At 43.1% G+C, this 17,316-nt stretch overlaps 1 protein-coding gene across 1 annotated transcript in view; it reads right to left on the bottom strand.

Moving 5' to 3' along the window:
• Positions 1 to 17,316, bottom strand: part of aif1l (allograft inflammatory factor 1-like) — a 43,851-nt gene that overhangs the window by 12,452 nt on the left and 14,083 nt on the right. Inside the window, exons 3-5 of the mRNA XM_020465975.2 lie at positions 11,829 to 11,895; positions 7,404 to 7,445; positions 6,961 to 7,123 (exon numbers count right to left, since the gene is read on the bottom strand). Of these exons, the coding sequence (XP_020321564.1) occupies positions 6,961 to 7,123; positions 7,404 to 7,445; positions 11,829 to 11,895 (272 nt within the window). The remainder of the gene's footprint in view (positions 1 to 6,960; positions 7,124 to 7,403; positions 7,446 to 11,828; positions 11,896 to 17,316) is intronic.

Here is a 17,316-nt window from a genome sequence, read left to right as displayed (position 1 = left end):
CCAAGCTGTTTAAAGGCACAGTCAACTTAGTGTATGCATGTAAACTTCTGACTCACTGGAATTGTGATACAGTGAATTATAGGTGAAATGACCTGTCTGTAAACAATTGTTGGAAAAATGACTTGTCATGCACAAAGTAGATTTCCTAACCGACTTGCAAAAACTATCGTTTGTTAACAAGAAATTTGTGGAGTGGTTGAAAAATGAGTTAATGACTCCAACCTAAGTGTATGTAAACTTCCGACTTCAACTGTGTACCCAGTCAAAAGTTTGGACACACCTACTCATTCAAGGGTTTTTCGTTATATTTACTATTTTCTAGCCAAAAAAGACAAATCAAAATACATTTTATATTCTTCAAAGTAGCCACCCTTTGCCTTGATGACAGCTTTGCACACTCTTGGCATTGTCTCAACCAGCATGTCCCCCCCATCCCCAGTGAAAGCTGATCATCACTAACGGCCACACACAGGGGCATTCTCGTGGCCTCATTCACAAAGTTGCAGGAAATACGAATCACTGATGCATTCTCTTCATGTCTTATGATAAACTTGGGCAAATTAATTAATGTTCAATACATTTAGATGATTCAATACATTTTTGAATATTGTTGAATTCCGTTTTAATGCCAGGAGTCCATGAAGCCTAATTATCATTTTCGGATCAGAATAAAGGTTCTCCACTGCCCATTGTTCCTGCAGTAATGATTCACCATCTTCATCGAATGTTTTCAGAACGTATCTGCACTGCAGATAATCGCCAAACAGCCTAGGCCTACCAGTAACGTGTGCAAAATAGAGAGCCAATTGAACGTCTCTCTCACGGATGCGATTGGTTAGGCTTCACTGACGAGACGTCACTAATTTTAGCGTCACTGTCTGGCAAACCCCGACATCTTAGGAAAGGTATACTTGTCCCAATATGATTCCACGGACATAAATCATGCAACGTGGTTATATTTATGAAAGGTAAAGGGATATAGGAGTTAAGACTTTATTTCAGTCAGATCGACACCTTTTATAAACTAGTCAACACTTGCTGTTCAGTTATCATCAACGCACAGTAAATAGCCTACTTTGCACCATGACTCTGTGTGGTTGGCAATGTGAAACACGCAAAAGAAAATCAATTAACGTGCCCGAAAACAATAATTAGGCTAAGTCGTGGATTTCGATTCATCGTTACAATTTACACAACATGGGACGCACAAATTCACGAGCATCATGCTCTCCCCCTCCATGTAAAGAAAATGGACTGTTACCAGAGATCTGTATATAAATTAGGGCTGGGCGATATGGCCAAAATATATCATGGTATTTTTCAAATTTGACGGTATTTAAAGTTTTTGATTAAGAAAAGTTCTACATTTGCGTTATGAGTAGTGCGTGAGCCTAGGGTGGCAACACATATATTCTACATTTATTTCAATGGGTCTTTCTCCATTCTGATTGTTTAATACTGTTCAAATCAACTCATTTCCATCAATTTCTGCATTTCCTGCAATCATTTTAGATCATTTCCACACTGCCACTATATTGGCAAAAAAACTAAGCCTTATTTTTAACCAAACGTTGCAACTGCGATTTAGACATGACAACGAATGAAAATGCCATGGAGGAGTAATTGTGACAGGGTAGGAACCAAAGTGATGGTCCGTGTTTTCCTAGGGGACCCTATAAACTTTGGCTACATTAAATCTTTATTCATGTAGCCAACATATTCATGCCTCGCCTATTCCTCTTTGATTTATAAGATACTTGTCTTGTTTTGCACACTTTGTACAAAATAATCAAATGTAGTACTACAGGATATTTCTTAATGTAGCTCTTTATTAGCTAGCTGGCATGTTCACGTATCGCCAACCAGGATAAACTGACCATGACCTAACCATTTGGGTGGTCGTAACCAATCATAGCACAGTATGGCGGTAAAATGCATCCAATTACAATTCAGTATGTTTACACATATGAATATTACAATACTGTTGAACAAACATGCTGATTTAGGCCTCCACCAGTACTGGTATCAGGCTGCATTAGCTAGTTACGTTTGCTCGGACTCAGTACTTTTATTAGCTAGTTAGCTAGCCAGCCGGCTATTAGCAATTAGCATTAGTGGCTAACAGTGGCTAACACGATTTAGCTTAACTTGCTAAGAAAATACAAACTGTTTGCAGATGTAAGAAACACAAACTAATATTGTAATTATAGAACACTTGTGGATCTAAGTTGTTGTATGTGCTGCATTGACCATGCAGACTGAACGAAAGTGTCTCGTGGTCAAGCAACAACAAATGCGCTCCTTGAGTGATAGGGGATGGGACTAGGTCTGCGTGAAAAGTGGCATGGAGAGAGAGAGCGGAAAGGGATGACTCCAGTAGTGGAGTAAACTATACAAATGGACATTACACACGGCGTATCACATTTAACAAACCAAACATTCAAATTCCGTTATAGGGAAAGTAAAAAAACTAAACTGGTCCGTGCACCAATACTGGTATATAGTAAAATGCGGTATAATGCCCAGCATTAATGTAAATGACGAGATGTTCATGTCTCCACCCTAACAATGGGAGGCGTTGTCCCAAAGGCAGGCAGGCAAGATTAGGTCCAAAATAAGCCCATTTTGGACAGATTTTGGTGAGAGTGAAACCTCTCACTTCGCCTCATCCTCGTTGCTGCGTTTCCCTGTCATCTCTCACTTTGACTGACGGACAGGCAACTGTCCTATCAATAGATCGTCACAAGATGCATATCGTTCATTCTAGCGGGAGCGAGCTCGACGGACTAGCGAATCGAAACCTTTACATGAAAAGAAGCCTAGTTAATATGAAGTGGTAAAATATAGCCAGATGAAAATGAGCCTGCAACCGGCTGATTAGCAGACAGCCGGCACTAATGGAAAACACAGAGAGCGTGAGAGCGAGATTGGGATAGAGAGAATGACAAGCACACAAGGGAATGAGAGAACTACAGAGTGAGACAATATGAATATGAGCGATAGGAGTGCAAATAAAAAGACAAAGGGGGAGGGAGGTGAAAGATTGAAAGTGAAACACTGGAGAAGGAGGAATAAAATAGACGGATGGAGATACCCAGAAAGGCATTGAGAGAATGAAGGAGGAAGACAGATTGTTTGTTTTACTAAGGGAAAACAAAGGAGATAGACAAAGGGAGCGATGTGTATAGAAAACGAGAGAAAGAGAGAGAGCTGACGGCCTCTATTCAGAGCGAGGCGTCTTTACTTTCCTTTTTTGGTTAACCTCAGCAAAGCTCCTATAAGCTCATAAGGAGTGTTGATCCCAATGAAGGCCAAACCGCCTCCACGGCAACTCCAATGCTGGCGAACGTGTTCCTGGCAACCACTTCCCACTCTGTTCCTGACTACATTACCAATGGTTTCACTGGATGGCTTTTAATGGCTACTGTAGCAGCGTGTTCAAGGGGATCAGCCTGAGCAAGGCCCTGAACAGATTTGCGCATCTTAAATCATGTAATGAGTAGTTATTTGGGATGCATGATGATTTTTAGATCAGTGATTCTGCACTTAGCCTTGGTAAGTATGCCTGTAGATTCCCTTATGACAATGTAGCGAGCCACAGTCAGCCGTCAGGCACAGTCACACCACAGTTCCACTAAAATACTCAGGATCATCTAATTGGCTGGCTGGGCTCCATGAGGAAAGAGAAGGATTCCTCCTCTCACCGTGTGGTGGTTCACACGCTAAACCTGCTAAGCCCATCACACTGACCTGAACTAGGATTCACTCTGGGGACAAGACAGAACCATCCACAGTTATTCATTAACTACTAGGCCTAACCTCTGGTCAGCCTTCAGATAACTACCAAAATAATGGAGTAAATGAGAGATACAACGTACTGTATATTAAATGCAGGTGCTTCCAAACAGGTGTGGTTCCTGAGTTAATTAAACATCTCATCATACATAGTGTCATGTATAAAAATGCTGGGCAGGCCATTATTTTTGCTTCCTTGGCTATGCCCCCATAGGTTAACAATGCTCCCATCCACACACTCCATAACATTCTGGGTTTGGATGACCCAACTGCTGTGTTGCAAGCATTGGGTCACTTAGTTGGGTTGATGTCTTTAAAAATTGCTGGGTTATTGATGCTGAGTTATTGAGAGAGATGACCCAATGGGACATATCAGAAGACTGGAGGAGTGGCTTAGTAGGGGCATGGTTTTCAGATAGTTGTTTTTGGCTACCCGTGAGTAAATGTAATTATGGTTCATCTGTTCTGTTGTGTTGTATTGTTATCACATGTTAAGGTTGGACACTGACATGAGGCTTACACAAGTGTATGAGTTCCCCAAGAGCCTATGCACATTTTGGATATGTAAATAAGAGCACTATATAGTAGATTGACATAGGCTAGTGATTTTGCTGTTCGTTACTCGTCTTGTTGGCTGAAGAAAAGGAAAATGTTCAAAGTGCACATCAGAATTCGGAAAGAAGGGCCGCACGTAGTTGCATCCTCGACTTGCATGTTCTGTTAATATGAATTATCATATTCCAAATGTGATTTCGGTCATTCTGAGCACCGTGGGTAGATGCCCTAATCAGGTTGCTCACCCAACGCATATGGGTCCTGTACATTTCTCAAATGTCTGATAAATAAAAAAATGTTGCCGGTCAAATGTCTGGCGCCACATTTTTCTAACGGAAACCCTGGCGTGTGTGTGTGCATGAAGCCAAATGTGTGTTTAGTTCACTCTGGCACTCAAATGGCCAACCCAGGAAACAATAGGACTGGACTTGACCCCAGAACCCCCCCGGCCGTTAGTAGTACCCGACCCAAACTATTTCCCTGTAATTGCAACAAAACCAATTGTTCCTCTGCCAAGAAACTCTGAATAACAGTTTACTAACTATATAATAGCTCCTGTTTTCTGTCCACAAAACCCTCCCTCTCTCTCTCTCAAACTCCCCCTCCTTCTCCCTCTCCGTCCCAGGAGAGAAACGGAACACTATAAAACAACTAGAGAGCAGTTGAAGATCGCTGTGGCCAACTTGGTTGACGTCCAATCAAATTCACACATTAAAAGGCTGGAGTGGGAGAAAGGTTTTTGAAAGGGGGGGGGGTCTCAAATCACTCAGACAGAGAATAAAAGGTAGCAACATTTACTCTGGCCTTTTCTCAATTGGATTTGCTCAACTCCTGTATCCTCCCTTGCCTCCTTTTTGAAAAAGGTCAAAAGGTAATCGAGGAGAGGAAGACAGGGAGGGGAAACGTGTGGAGGAGTCTCATTGTTTCAAATGAGACTCCTCCACTCACGCGTCATCAGGCAAATTACATTTACAAGTGTGGATACTAAAATAAGTGTGTAAAGTGATTAAAAACAAATTAAGTTAGTTGTGAAAGACATTTCATAGATAAAACGTTAAGTAGCATACTGTTTTTGAATGTGTGCTCCTCTGACAAAACAAACACTGATTCACAGGGGGTGTGGCAGATTCCTAAACTCTTCCGGGAAGGACTCAGGTAGGATACGTATGACTATCCTCGATGTAAGGTGGCTATCGAGGAGGACAGGACATCTCAAACCCATACCACTTGTCGGTTTCCGGGTTACGGAGGAGAGGACGGAGGAGAGAGGGTGGAGGACAGACTTTTCCCCAAATGAGAAAAGACCTCTGTCTTTTTCTCTCACTAGGCTCACCACCTCTGCTGATGAAGGATAAAGAGCGAGGGAGAGAGCGAGAGAGAAAGATTTGGAGTGAGAGAGAGAGATTAACAAAGAAAGAGTGGAGCAGTGGAGAAAAGTTGTTTCTGCCTGATGAGGAGTGGCCAGTTTAGTCCAGTTAGAGCTGAAACGCAATAGCAAACACACACTGACTAGACCCGCAAATATCTGCCCAAACCCAACCCACCCCATCCCGGGCACGTTTTCCTGTTTTAAAAAGGGCTTGCACAATGGGCAAAACATGTACTTTTTGGTCCAGCAGCCACTGTGGCAGGTAGATTTAAAAATCTACCAGCCACTCAGATTGTTTAACAGCCAAAATATTTTTAATGCCGCTAAAATACAAAAAAAAAAAGATGAGCATGCTTTGTACATGTATTACTAGTACGAAGTACCTGATGTGGTATATTGAATAATAACATTTCTGTGACCAAAATATCACACACATCATGTCGAGTCAAGTTTGTGCCTGTGAGATTGAGTCTGACTAGCAGAGGCGTCGTCTTCTCTTCCCTAGCGGTTGAAACGCAAACATAATAAAACAACCTGTCTTGTGAACAAAACAATGTAAATAGCCAAGAAACACAAGGACAACCTCACTTCAGTAGACTTTCGTTTCGAGTAAATTAGAACAACTTTTATGCCTGTTCCCAGCACTTCTAAAAATGAATATTTTACTCAGCTCTTCAGGTGTGCACATCCCCCAAGCGAGGCAGTGTTGAAGCTCGAGGTGGAATAGGCTATATCGGATTCGTAATTCTTTGATTAATTTACCAGCTGTGAAACAAAATGGAGGAAATACATTGAAAACAGCTACTGCAGCATTCATTTAACTATAAATGTGATCGCACTTGACTATTTTTATTCCCAAATGTGAGTGAAATGCTTGCATTGTGGAGCCTTGACTACCCGCCAACGTGGCTGGTGAAATAGACATCTTTACCCGCCAATGCCAAAAATTCTACCCACAATTGGCAGGTGTTAATTTTAGGCCCTGCTTACACAAGTCACCCTGTCCAAAACACCTGTTGACTGGCTTTGGAAGGACCCATTCATGTCTCAGGTATGTTTACCTTGTATTCTTTTTTATTATTTAAGTGTTGCCCTTAGATGAATGGCGGTTTTGGACAGGGCAAAGTCTTAGACTGTATGTACTGAGGCATGTCTGTTTTATGCTCCTCCCACCATGAATACCATGGCGATTAAACGCTGGTGCCCCCCCCCCCGAGACACACAGCACACAATGCACTCACAGTTTGAGGACGGCCGAGCGCTTGCCCAGCATCATCTTGACGAAGTCTCTGTAGTTGATGCTGTCGCTGATGCCTTCGGTCACCTCGGAGATCATCTTCTTCATCTCCAGGTGGGTCTTCGGAACGCCCAGCTTCTCCATCATCCTCTTCATCCCCATCATATCTGCAGGGGGACACCCACACAGGAGGAGAACGGTTCACACACACACACACACAACACCTTATCTGACACCTGTTTTCAAGGCCAGCAGGCCAAATACAGTATCACCTTTCTAGTGAGACGCAATAGTGATACATGAAACCCTCATAGAACCCCTGGTTAATCCCATACCCACAACACACGGAGGTCTTAAACTACTGCTCAGTGATCACACACACACACAAAACACCGCAGTTGTGTATCAACGTTGAGCACCTGGCTGCTTGTCGTTTCCACTACTCACCGATCTCTCCTTGGTCATTCAGGTCAAACTCTGCATATTTGTCTGCAAAACAAAAATTGACACACAACCGCATGGTTAGCTTGCATGGTTAACACACAGCAGACTAAATAAGGAGGGTGGAGGTGTCTCAATGTAACACCTAATAAAGTTCAAGGCCTTTAATAACACACACAAACAGAACGCATTAGGGAGAGGGTAGAAGACCAAGAAGAAGGGAAAACACACACACACACCACACCCACACACAGCTGGTCATAGCAGGTGTGTCTCGCAATGGCAGGCTAGGGTCAGACAGGCCAACGAGGAAAAAAGATGGTCCTGGCCTCATGGCAATGAACAGATCCTCTCATTTGGCCTGGCCTACAGTTCACGCAGTAGCCTAATACTTTATCAGTCAGTAGCCAACTGCCCTGTGCCTCTCCAATGACAAGTCTCGAAACAGCTCTCTCTCTCTCTCTGGAACTCTCTCTCTCTCTCGCTCTCTCTGGAACCCCCCCCCCCTCTCTCTCTGGAACTCTCTCTGTCTCTCTCTGGAACTCTCTCTGTCTCTCTGGAACTCTCTCTGGAACGCTCTCTCTATCTCTCTGGAACTCTCTCTGTCTCTCTCTGGAACTCTCTCTTTGTCTCTCTGCCTCTCTCTGGAACTCACTCTCTCTCTCTCTCTGGAACTCACTCTCTCTCTCTCTCTCTGGAACTCACTCTCTCTCTCTCTCTCTCTGGAACTCTCTCTCTCTCTGGAACTCTCTCTCTCTCTGGAACTCTCTCTGTCTCTCTCTGGAACGCTCTCTTTGTCTCTCTGCCTCTCTGAAACTCACTCTCTCTCTCTGGAACTCACTCCCTCTCTCTCTCTGGAACTCTCTCTCTCTCTGGAACTCTCTCTCTCTCTGGAACTCTCTCTCTCTGGAACTCTCTCTCTCTGGAACTCTCTCTCTCTCTCTCTGGAACTCTCTCTCTCTGGAACTCTCTCTCTCTCTCTCTGGAACTCTCTCTCTCTCTGGAACTCTCTCTCTCTCTCTCTCTCTGGAACTCTGTAGTTAGTCAGATTTCTGGATTAGGCCTAGCTGTTTCCCCTGTCACAATGGAGCCTCTGTGTGTGTGTTTGTGTGTGAGGCCTTGAGTTGTGGAACTTTGTCACCGTGTAGGGAGGGATGAGGGGGCAGCCGGGGGACAATGCTGACCCTGTTTGTGAACTCTGAGGAGAGGGCCCCTCTTCCGCCTCCAACCTACACACTGCTCTGTGAGTGGGCCTCTTGTCCTGAAGCGCTCTGTCAATCAACCATCCATCCGTCCACACACTGATAGTCTCAACAACACAAGTGGCTTCTTCCTCCTCTCCAATATTCCTCATGTCTTCAAAGTGAGTGAAATATCTTGGAGGCCCTCTCTCTCTTCCTCCTCTTCCCCTATTCCGTGCACCCTTCTATTTCCATCAGGCCTTCGCTGTGAGCATAAAGGGCAAGGACGGACAATTACACATTGTCTCGCTCTCTCCTTCCCTCCCTCTCTTTTCACCATGGTTAGGAGTTTGCTCTGACAGACATATTTGTGTGATACACACATCAACCCCTGGAGTCTCTGGGGCGTGGGGCTGTTGGCTTGAGGCCTCAGCTGAGACAGTGTGGGACGCTACATGAAAGCCTCCTGTCGTTCTTTCCCAAAACAATAACGGCTTGTGTCCTTGCTCTTTGCTCATTCTCACCCGCTCTCGAACGGGAACAATACCTTCAAGCATTTGCTGTTATGAGAAATAAAGACAGCACCAGGGTTCTATCTAGTTCTCCTATAGGCCAGAGGAGGCTGGTGGGAGGAGCTAAAGGAGGACGGGCTCATTGTAATGACTTGAAGGGAATCGATGGAACGGAGACAAACATGTTGTTTCAATGTGCTTGATGTGTTCGATACCATTCCATTTATTCCATTCCAGCCATTACAATTAGAGGTCGACCGATTATGACTAATGCCGATACCGATAATTGGAGGAGAAAAAAAAAAGCCGATACCGATTAATCGGCCGTTTTTAAAAAAATGTATTTGTAATAATGACAATAATACTGAATGAATACCTATTTTAACTTAATATTATACATCAATAAAATCAATTTAGCCTCAAATAAATAATGAAACATGTTCAATTTGGTTTAAATAATGCAAAAACAAAGTGTTGGAGAAGAAAGTAAAAGTGCAATATGTGCCATGTAAGAAAGCTAACGTTTAAGTTCCTTGCTCAGAACATATAAAAGCTGGTGGTTCCTTTTAACATGAGTCTTCAATATTCCCACTTAAGAAGTTTTAGGTTGTAGTTATTATAGGAATTATAGGACTATTTCTCTCTATACCATTTGTATTTCATATACCTTTGACTATTGGATGTTCTTATAGGCACTTTAGTATTGCCAGTGTAACAGTATAGCTTCCGTCCCTCTCCTCGCCCATACCTGGGCTCGAACCAGGAACACATCGACAACAGCCACCCTCGAAGCAGCGTTACCCATGCAGAGCAAGGGGAACAACTACTCCAATTCTCAGAGCGAGTGACGTTTGAAACGCTATTAGCTCGCACCCCCCTAACTAGTTAACCATTTCACATCGGTTACACCAGCCTAATCTCGGGAGTTGATAGGCTTGAAGTCATAAACAGCTCAATGCTTGAAGCATTGCAAAGAGCTGCTGGCAAAACGCACTAAAGTACTGTTTGAATGAATGCTTACGAGCCTGCTGGTGCCTACCAGTGCTCAGTCAGACTGCTCTATCAAATCATATACTTAATTATAACATAATAACACACAGAAATACGAGCCGTAGCTCATTAATATGGTCGAATCCGGAAACTATTCTTTCAGTGAAATACGGAACCGTTCCGTATTTTATCTAACGGGTGGGCATCCATAAGTCAAAATATTCCTGTTACATTGCACAACCTTCAATGTTATGTCATAATTACATAAAATTCTGGCAAATTAGGCGGCGCAAACTGTTGCATGTACCCTGACTCTGCGTGCAATGAACGCAAGAGGAGTGACACAATTTCACCTGGTTAATATTGCCTGCTAACCTGGATTTCTTTTAGCTAAATATGCAGGTTTAAAAATGTATCCTTCTATGTATTGATTTTAAGAAAGGCATTGATGTTTATGGTTAGGTACACATGGGAGCAACGACAGTCCTTTTTCGCGAATACGCATTGCATCGATTATAGACAGGGTAGCCTAGTGGTTAGAGCATTGGACTAGTAACCGAGAGGTTGCAAGTTCAAATCCCCGAGCTGACAAGGTACAAATCTGTCGTTCTGCCCCTGAACAGGCAGTTAACCCACTGTTCCTAGGCCGTCATTGAAAATAAGAATTTGTTCTTAACTGACTTGCCTGGTTAAATAAAGGTAAAAAAAATAAATAATAATAATAATAAAAAATATGCAACGCAGGACACGCTAGATAAACTAGTAATATCATCAACCATGTGTAGTTAACTAGTGATTATGATTGATTGATTTTTATAAAGATAAGTTTAATGCTAGCTAGCAACTTACCTTGGGTTACTGCATTCGCGTAACAGGCAGGCTCCTCGTGAGGCAGGTGGTTAGAGCGTTGGACTAGTTAACTGTAAGGTTGCAAGATTGAATCCCCGAGCTGACAAGGTACAAATCTGTCATTCTGCCCCTGAACAAGGCAGTTAACCTACCATTCCTAGGCTGTCATTGAAAATAAGAATGTTCTTAACTGACTTGCCTAGTTAAATAATGGTGTTAAAAAAAACATTTCTTAAATGAAAACCGGCATCCAAAAATACCGATTTCCGATCGTTATGAAAACTTGAAATCGGCCCTAATTAATCGGCCATTCCGATTAATCGGTCGACCTCTAATTACAATGAGCCCGTCCTCCTGTAGTTCATCCCACCAGCCTCCTCTGCGATAAGCCTATGTTTATAATCTCAGGATTTGCAAGTAAAATACACACACAGAACGCCACTGCAACTCTCACACTCAGACCAGACCTGTCCGTGAATGATGACACACACACACCAGGGTTTTGCCCAGGTATTTTTTTTAACAAGGTGCTGCTGCTGGGGGGGGGGGACTAATCTGGTCCTGGTTTCAGTGTCATTCTACTCTTTAAAACCACCTGTTCCCCCAGAGCCCTAGAATTACAATAACAACCAGAGGAGAGGAGGAGCAGCCACATTCCTGCTGTCTGGACAACTGTGAAACCACCTGGCCTCACAACCCACTTGGAAATCAGGTCAGAACACACAGGCACACTAATAAAAGACACAAAATATAAACACATTGACATATGGCACACACACCCACACAGGAAACCCAGAGACACAACTTACTCACACCCCTTTTTGATTCAGACCAAAATTGGGACAGTGATACATCTGACATTCCAGGCCGGGAAAGTCTTTCCTGGCAGAATAACTTACTTTTAAAGGAATCTAGTTTTTCTGGGAGGTCCTCCTCATCCCGGTATTTCTGGTCTTCCATGTACTCCTGAGGAGAGAGGAAGAGGGGAGAAACTGAGTCTGAGAGCCCATCAGAGAAACAGGTCTAACATGGTATCAGATTCACAACATTTAACCATCGTGGCTACATCTCAATTATCTCAATTATCGCTCCTTCCTCCGACTTGTGCACCTAGTCATTCCTTTTCAGTGAAGGGAAGTGAACATGCCTCCACCAATCCAATGCTATTTCGATTGGCGGGAAGTAGTGAACGAGTGTAAACGTCAGGTGCAATGAAATATTCCTGGGACGCACCCATGTCATTTACACTCTTCAATGCAGAGGTTACAGTATCTACAGTTGAAGTCGGAAGTTTACATACACTTAGGTTGGAGTCACGAAAACTCGTTTTTCAACCACTCTACAAATTTCTTGATAACAAACTATAGTTTTGGCAAGACAGTTAGGCCATCTACTTTGTGCATGACATAGGTCATTTTTCAAACAACTGTTTACAGACAGATTATTTCACTTATAATTCACTGTATCACAATTCCAGTGGGTAAGAAGTTTATATACACTAAGTTCACTGTCTTCAAACAGCTTAGAAAATTTCAGAAAATGATGTCATGGCTTTAGAAGCTTCTAATAGGCTAATTGACATAATTTGAGTCAATTGGAGGTGTACCTGAGGATGCATTTCAAGGCCTACCTTCAAACTCAGAGCATCTATGCTTGACATCATCGGAAAATCAAAAGACCAAGACCCCAGAAAAAAAAGGTGTAAACCTCCACAAGTCTGGTTCATCCTTGGGAGATATTTCCAAACGCCTGAAGGTGCCACGTTTATCTGTACAAACAATAGTACGCAAGTATAAACACCATGGGACCACACAGACGTCATACTGCTCAGGAAGGAGACGTGTTCTGTCTCCTAGAGATGAAAGTACTTTGGTGCGAAAAGTGCAAATCAATCCCAGAACAGCAGCAAAGGACCTTGTGAATATGCTGGAGGCAACGGGTACAAAAGTATCTATATCCACAGTAAAACAAGTCCGATATCGGCATAACCTGAAAGGCCACTCGGCAAGGAAGAAGCCACTGCTCCAAAACCACCATAAAAAAAGCCAGACTACGGTTTGGAACTGCACATGGGGACAAAGATTGTACTTTTTGGAGAAATGTCCTCTGGTCTGATGAAACAAAAGTAGAACTGTTTGGCCATAATGACCATCGTTATGTTTGGAGGAAAAAGAGGGAAGCTTGCAAGCCGAAGAACACCATCCCAACTGTGAAGCACGAGGGTGGCAGCATCATGTTGTGGGGGTGTTTTGCTGCAGGAGGGACTGGTGCACTTCACAAAATAGATGGCATCATGAGGGTGGAAAATTGCGTGGATATATTGAAGCAACATCTCAAAACATCCGTTAGGAAGTTAAAACTTGGTCGCAAATGGGTCTTCCAAATGGACAATGATCCCAAGCATACTTCCAAAGTTGTGGCAAAATGGCTTAACGACAACAAAGTCAAGGTATTGGAGTGGTCATCACAAAGCCCTGGGCAGAACGGAAATAGCGTGTGCAAGCAAGAAAGCCTACAAACCTGGCTCAGTTACACCAGCTCTGTCAGGAGGAATGGGACAAAATTCACCCAACTTATTGTGGGAAGCTTGTGGAAGACTACCCGAAACGTTTGAACCAAGTTAAACAATTTAAAGGCAATGCTACCAAATACTAATTGATATTTAGCAGATGTTATTGCGGGTGTAGCGAAATGCTTGTGCAGTAGTATCTAACAATTCACAACAATAAACACAAATCTAAAAGTAAAAGATTTAAGAAAAATATTAATATTAGATCGAGCAATGTCGGAGTGGCATTGAATAAAATACAGTAGAATAGAATACAGTAAATACATATGAGATTAATAAAGCAGTATGTAAACATTAAGAAAGTGACTAGTGTTCCATTATTCATGTGGCCAGTGATTCCAAGTCTATGTATATAGGGCAGCAGCCTCTAAGGGACAGGGTTGTATAACTGAGTGGCTATTTAACAGTCTGATGGCCTTGAGATAGAAGCTGTTTTTCAGTCTCTAGGTCCCAGCTTTGATGCAACTGTACTGACCTTGCCTTCTGATTGATAGCGGGGTGAACAGGCCGTGGCTCGGGTGGTTGATGTCCTTGATGATCTTTTTTTGGCCTTCCTGTGACAATGGGTGCTGTAAGTGTCGTGGAGGGCAGGTAGTTTGCCCCCTGTGATCTGTTGAGCAGACCGCGCCACCGTCTAGAGAGCCCTGGTTGTGAGTGGTGCAGTTTTTACATCTGTAAAAGTTTGTAGGCCGTCTCATTGTTGGTAATCAGGCCTACTACTGTTGTGTCGTCCGCAAACTTGATGATTGAATTGGAGGCGTGCGTGACCACGTAGTCATGGGTGAACAGGGAGTACAGGAGAGAAGTGGAGGTGTTGTTTCCTACCTTCATCACCTGGGGGCGGCCAGTCAGGAAGTCCAGGACGGTGTTCAGACCCAGGGCCCCCGAACTTAATGATGAGCCTGTACTATGGTGTTGAATGCAGAGCTATAGACAATGAACTGCATTCTTACATAGGTATTCATCTTGTCCAGAGGGGACAGGGCAGTGTGCAATGTGATGACGATTGCATCGTCTGTGGATCTATTTGGGGCGGTAAGCAAATTCAAGTGGGTCTAGGGTGTCATGTAAGGTAGAGGTGATATGATCCTTAACTAGCCTCTCAGAGCACTTCATGATGACAGAAGTGAGTGTTACGCGGTGATAGTCATTTAGTCCAGTTACCTTTGCATGAGCAGACCAGGACGTGGCTAGGGATGCTGTCTGGGCCGGCAGCCTTGCAAGGGTTAACACGCTTAAATGTCTTACTCACGTCGGCCACAGAGAAGGAGAGCCCACAGTCCTTGGTAGTGTGCCGCGTCGGTGGCACTGTGTTATCTTCAAAGCGATCGAAGGTGTTTAGTGTTTGTCCGGAAGCAAGACGTCGGTGTTCGCGACGTGGCATTTTTCCCCTTTGTAGTCTGCGATTGTCTGTAGACCCTGCCACATCTATCCACAGTTTCTGGTTTGGGTATGTTTAAGTAGTCACAGTGGGAACAACATCCCTTATACCAGGGATTCTTAAACGTTTTCAGCTTGGGACCCAAATTCAAATTTCTGTATTTTTCCTGGAATGCAAGCTTAGAAAAAATATTGAACTATACATAAATATTGGTACATTTCATTGCCCTAATGCCTAAAAAACAATACAGACAAAAACAAATTAAATTAAATATCCATGTTTATTCTCCCCCATTAAAAACACTTACATATCTGTCTTGGTTGGAACTGGTGCTGTTAAAATACAATAAATTATTTAAATTCTGAACTGGAATAAATTGTTTGATCACGTCACACGATGAATAACAGAACACACACACAGGCTTTTTGATAGCAGGTAACAGTACAGATGGAAAATGATTAGGCTTAATGTACATCTTACTGTAGAAAGTATTGTTGAAAGAAAGTCTAGGTTGGAACTGTTGCCGTTAAAATACAACGCATATTTTTTATTCTGAACTGGAATAAACAGATTGATCACATCACACAGATGTAGACCAGAAAACACACAGTCCTAATGAGAGCATGTCTATTCTGGGCTCTGTTTTTGACAGTGTAACACTGAGGTCATGCTCAGCCTTGAAACTGTTTCTGTACTTGTTTTTTAAGTATGTCAGAGTTGAGAACCCTGACTCACATAGGTATGTGGTGCCAAACTGGACCAGAACATCTACTGCTTTCTCAGTAAGGCAGGAGACCGCTTCCTGCTGAAGATGAGCAACCCAGAACTGTGTGAGTGTGTTTACCTCAAAAAGCATTTTGCAGTTAATAGTTTATTATTGTATTCTTTTAACAGCAACAGTTCCAACCTAGACTAGTTTTCAACAATAATCTATACAGTAAGATGTACAGTAAGCCTGATCATTTTTCATCTTCATCTGTACTGTTACTAGGGTAGCTAGCTTGCTGTATCCGTGGCTAGCTTGCTTTGGCGAATGTTAGCTATTAGCTGTGTAGAAGGCCAGGGGATTGTTGAAACATCTACTACTATGAGAGTTAGTTAGTACCCCGGTTATTTCTGCTTGTCATCTGTTATAAAATGACAACAATGCCTTGCCAGCTGACTAACTTTTCCAGGTTTGAAGCATGGTTTCCTGAAGCATTCTGCCCTGTTCTGAAAGAACTCCCTGGGTTTACCATCATGCTATGGATGTTTGGTCAGGACGTGTCGTTTTATTCATTTGTTCGTTATGAGCGATTCATTACTAAGCACTTCCCCGCACAAAACACATTGTGGGCGCTCCTCGTTATAAGTTTGTATGAAAGAGAGAGAAACTCATCACTGTATATGCGTTTCATGACAATTGAGCTCAGTCAGAACTTCTGGCTAGCATGAGTCCATTTCATGACAGAGGGGAGTGATGGCGAGTAGGAATAACAAGACAGCGCTGCATTGTGTGTGTTGCGGAGTGATCTTCACGAAAACTGCAGAAAAAAGATCTGGTAAACCGCGAAGCACACAGGCATCTCCCTCTCATACTAGTGCAGCTGCCAAACTGAGCAGAGAACGCTTCTAAGCAGAGAGCGCACTGAACAGAGAGCGCAGATGCACTTGGCCAAATCAATTCCAGTAATTAATGAAATAATGATAAATTTACTCTGACACGTTGCGACCCACCATTACAGATCGCGACCCATACTTTAAGAAAGGCTGCCCTATACACTTCTTGATGAACTCAGTCACTGTATCCATGTATTCCTCAATGTTATTCCCGGAACATATCCCAGTCCGCGTGATCAAAACAATCTTGAAGCATGGATTCTGATTGGTCAGACCAGTGTTGAATAGACCTTAGCATGGGTACTTCCTGTTTGAGTTTCTGCCTATAGGAAGGGATGAACAAAATGGAGTCGATAAGATTTGCTGAGGGAGGTTGGGGGCGGGCCTTGTAGGCATCCCGGAAGTTTGAGTAGCAGTGGTCCAATGTTTTCCAGAGTGAGTACTACAGTCAATCTGTTGGTAGAACTTCGGTAGCGTTTTCCTCAAATATGCTTTGTTAAAATCCCCAGCTACAATAAATACGGCCTCAGGGTATGTGGTTTCCAGTTTGCATAAAATCCAGTGTAGTTCTTTGAGGGCCGTCATGGTATAGGCTTGATGGGGAAAATACACGACTGTGACTACAACCGCAGATAATTCTCTTGGGATGTAATATGGTCGGCATTTGATTGTGAAGTATTCTAGGTTGGATGAACAAAAGGACTTGAGTTTCTGTATATTATCACAATCACACCATGAATAGTTCATCATGAAACATACACACCCACCTTTCTTCTTCCCGGAGAGTTTTTATTATTGTCTGCACGATGTACTGAGAACCCAGCAGGCTGTATGGACG

This window comes from Oncorhynchus kisutch, linkage group LG29, assembly GCF_002021735.2.
Source record: "Oncorhynchus kisutch isolate 150728-3 linkage group LG29, Okis_V2, whole genome shotgun sequence".
Lineage (NCBI taxonomy): Eukaryota > Metazoa > Chordata > Actinopteri > Salmoniformes > Salmonidae > Oncorhynchus > Oncorhynchus kisutch.
Note: the sequence above shows the minus strand (reverse complement) of the source record. Positions and strands in the feature narration are given on the sequence as shown.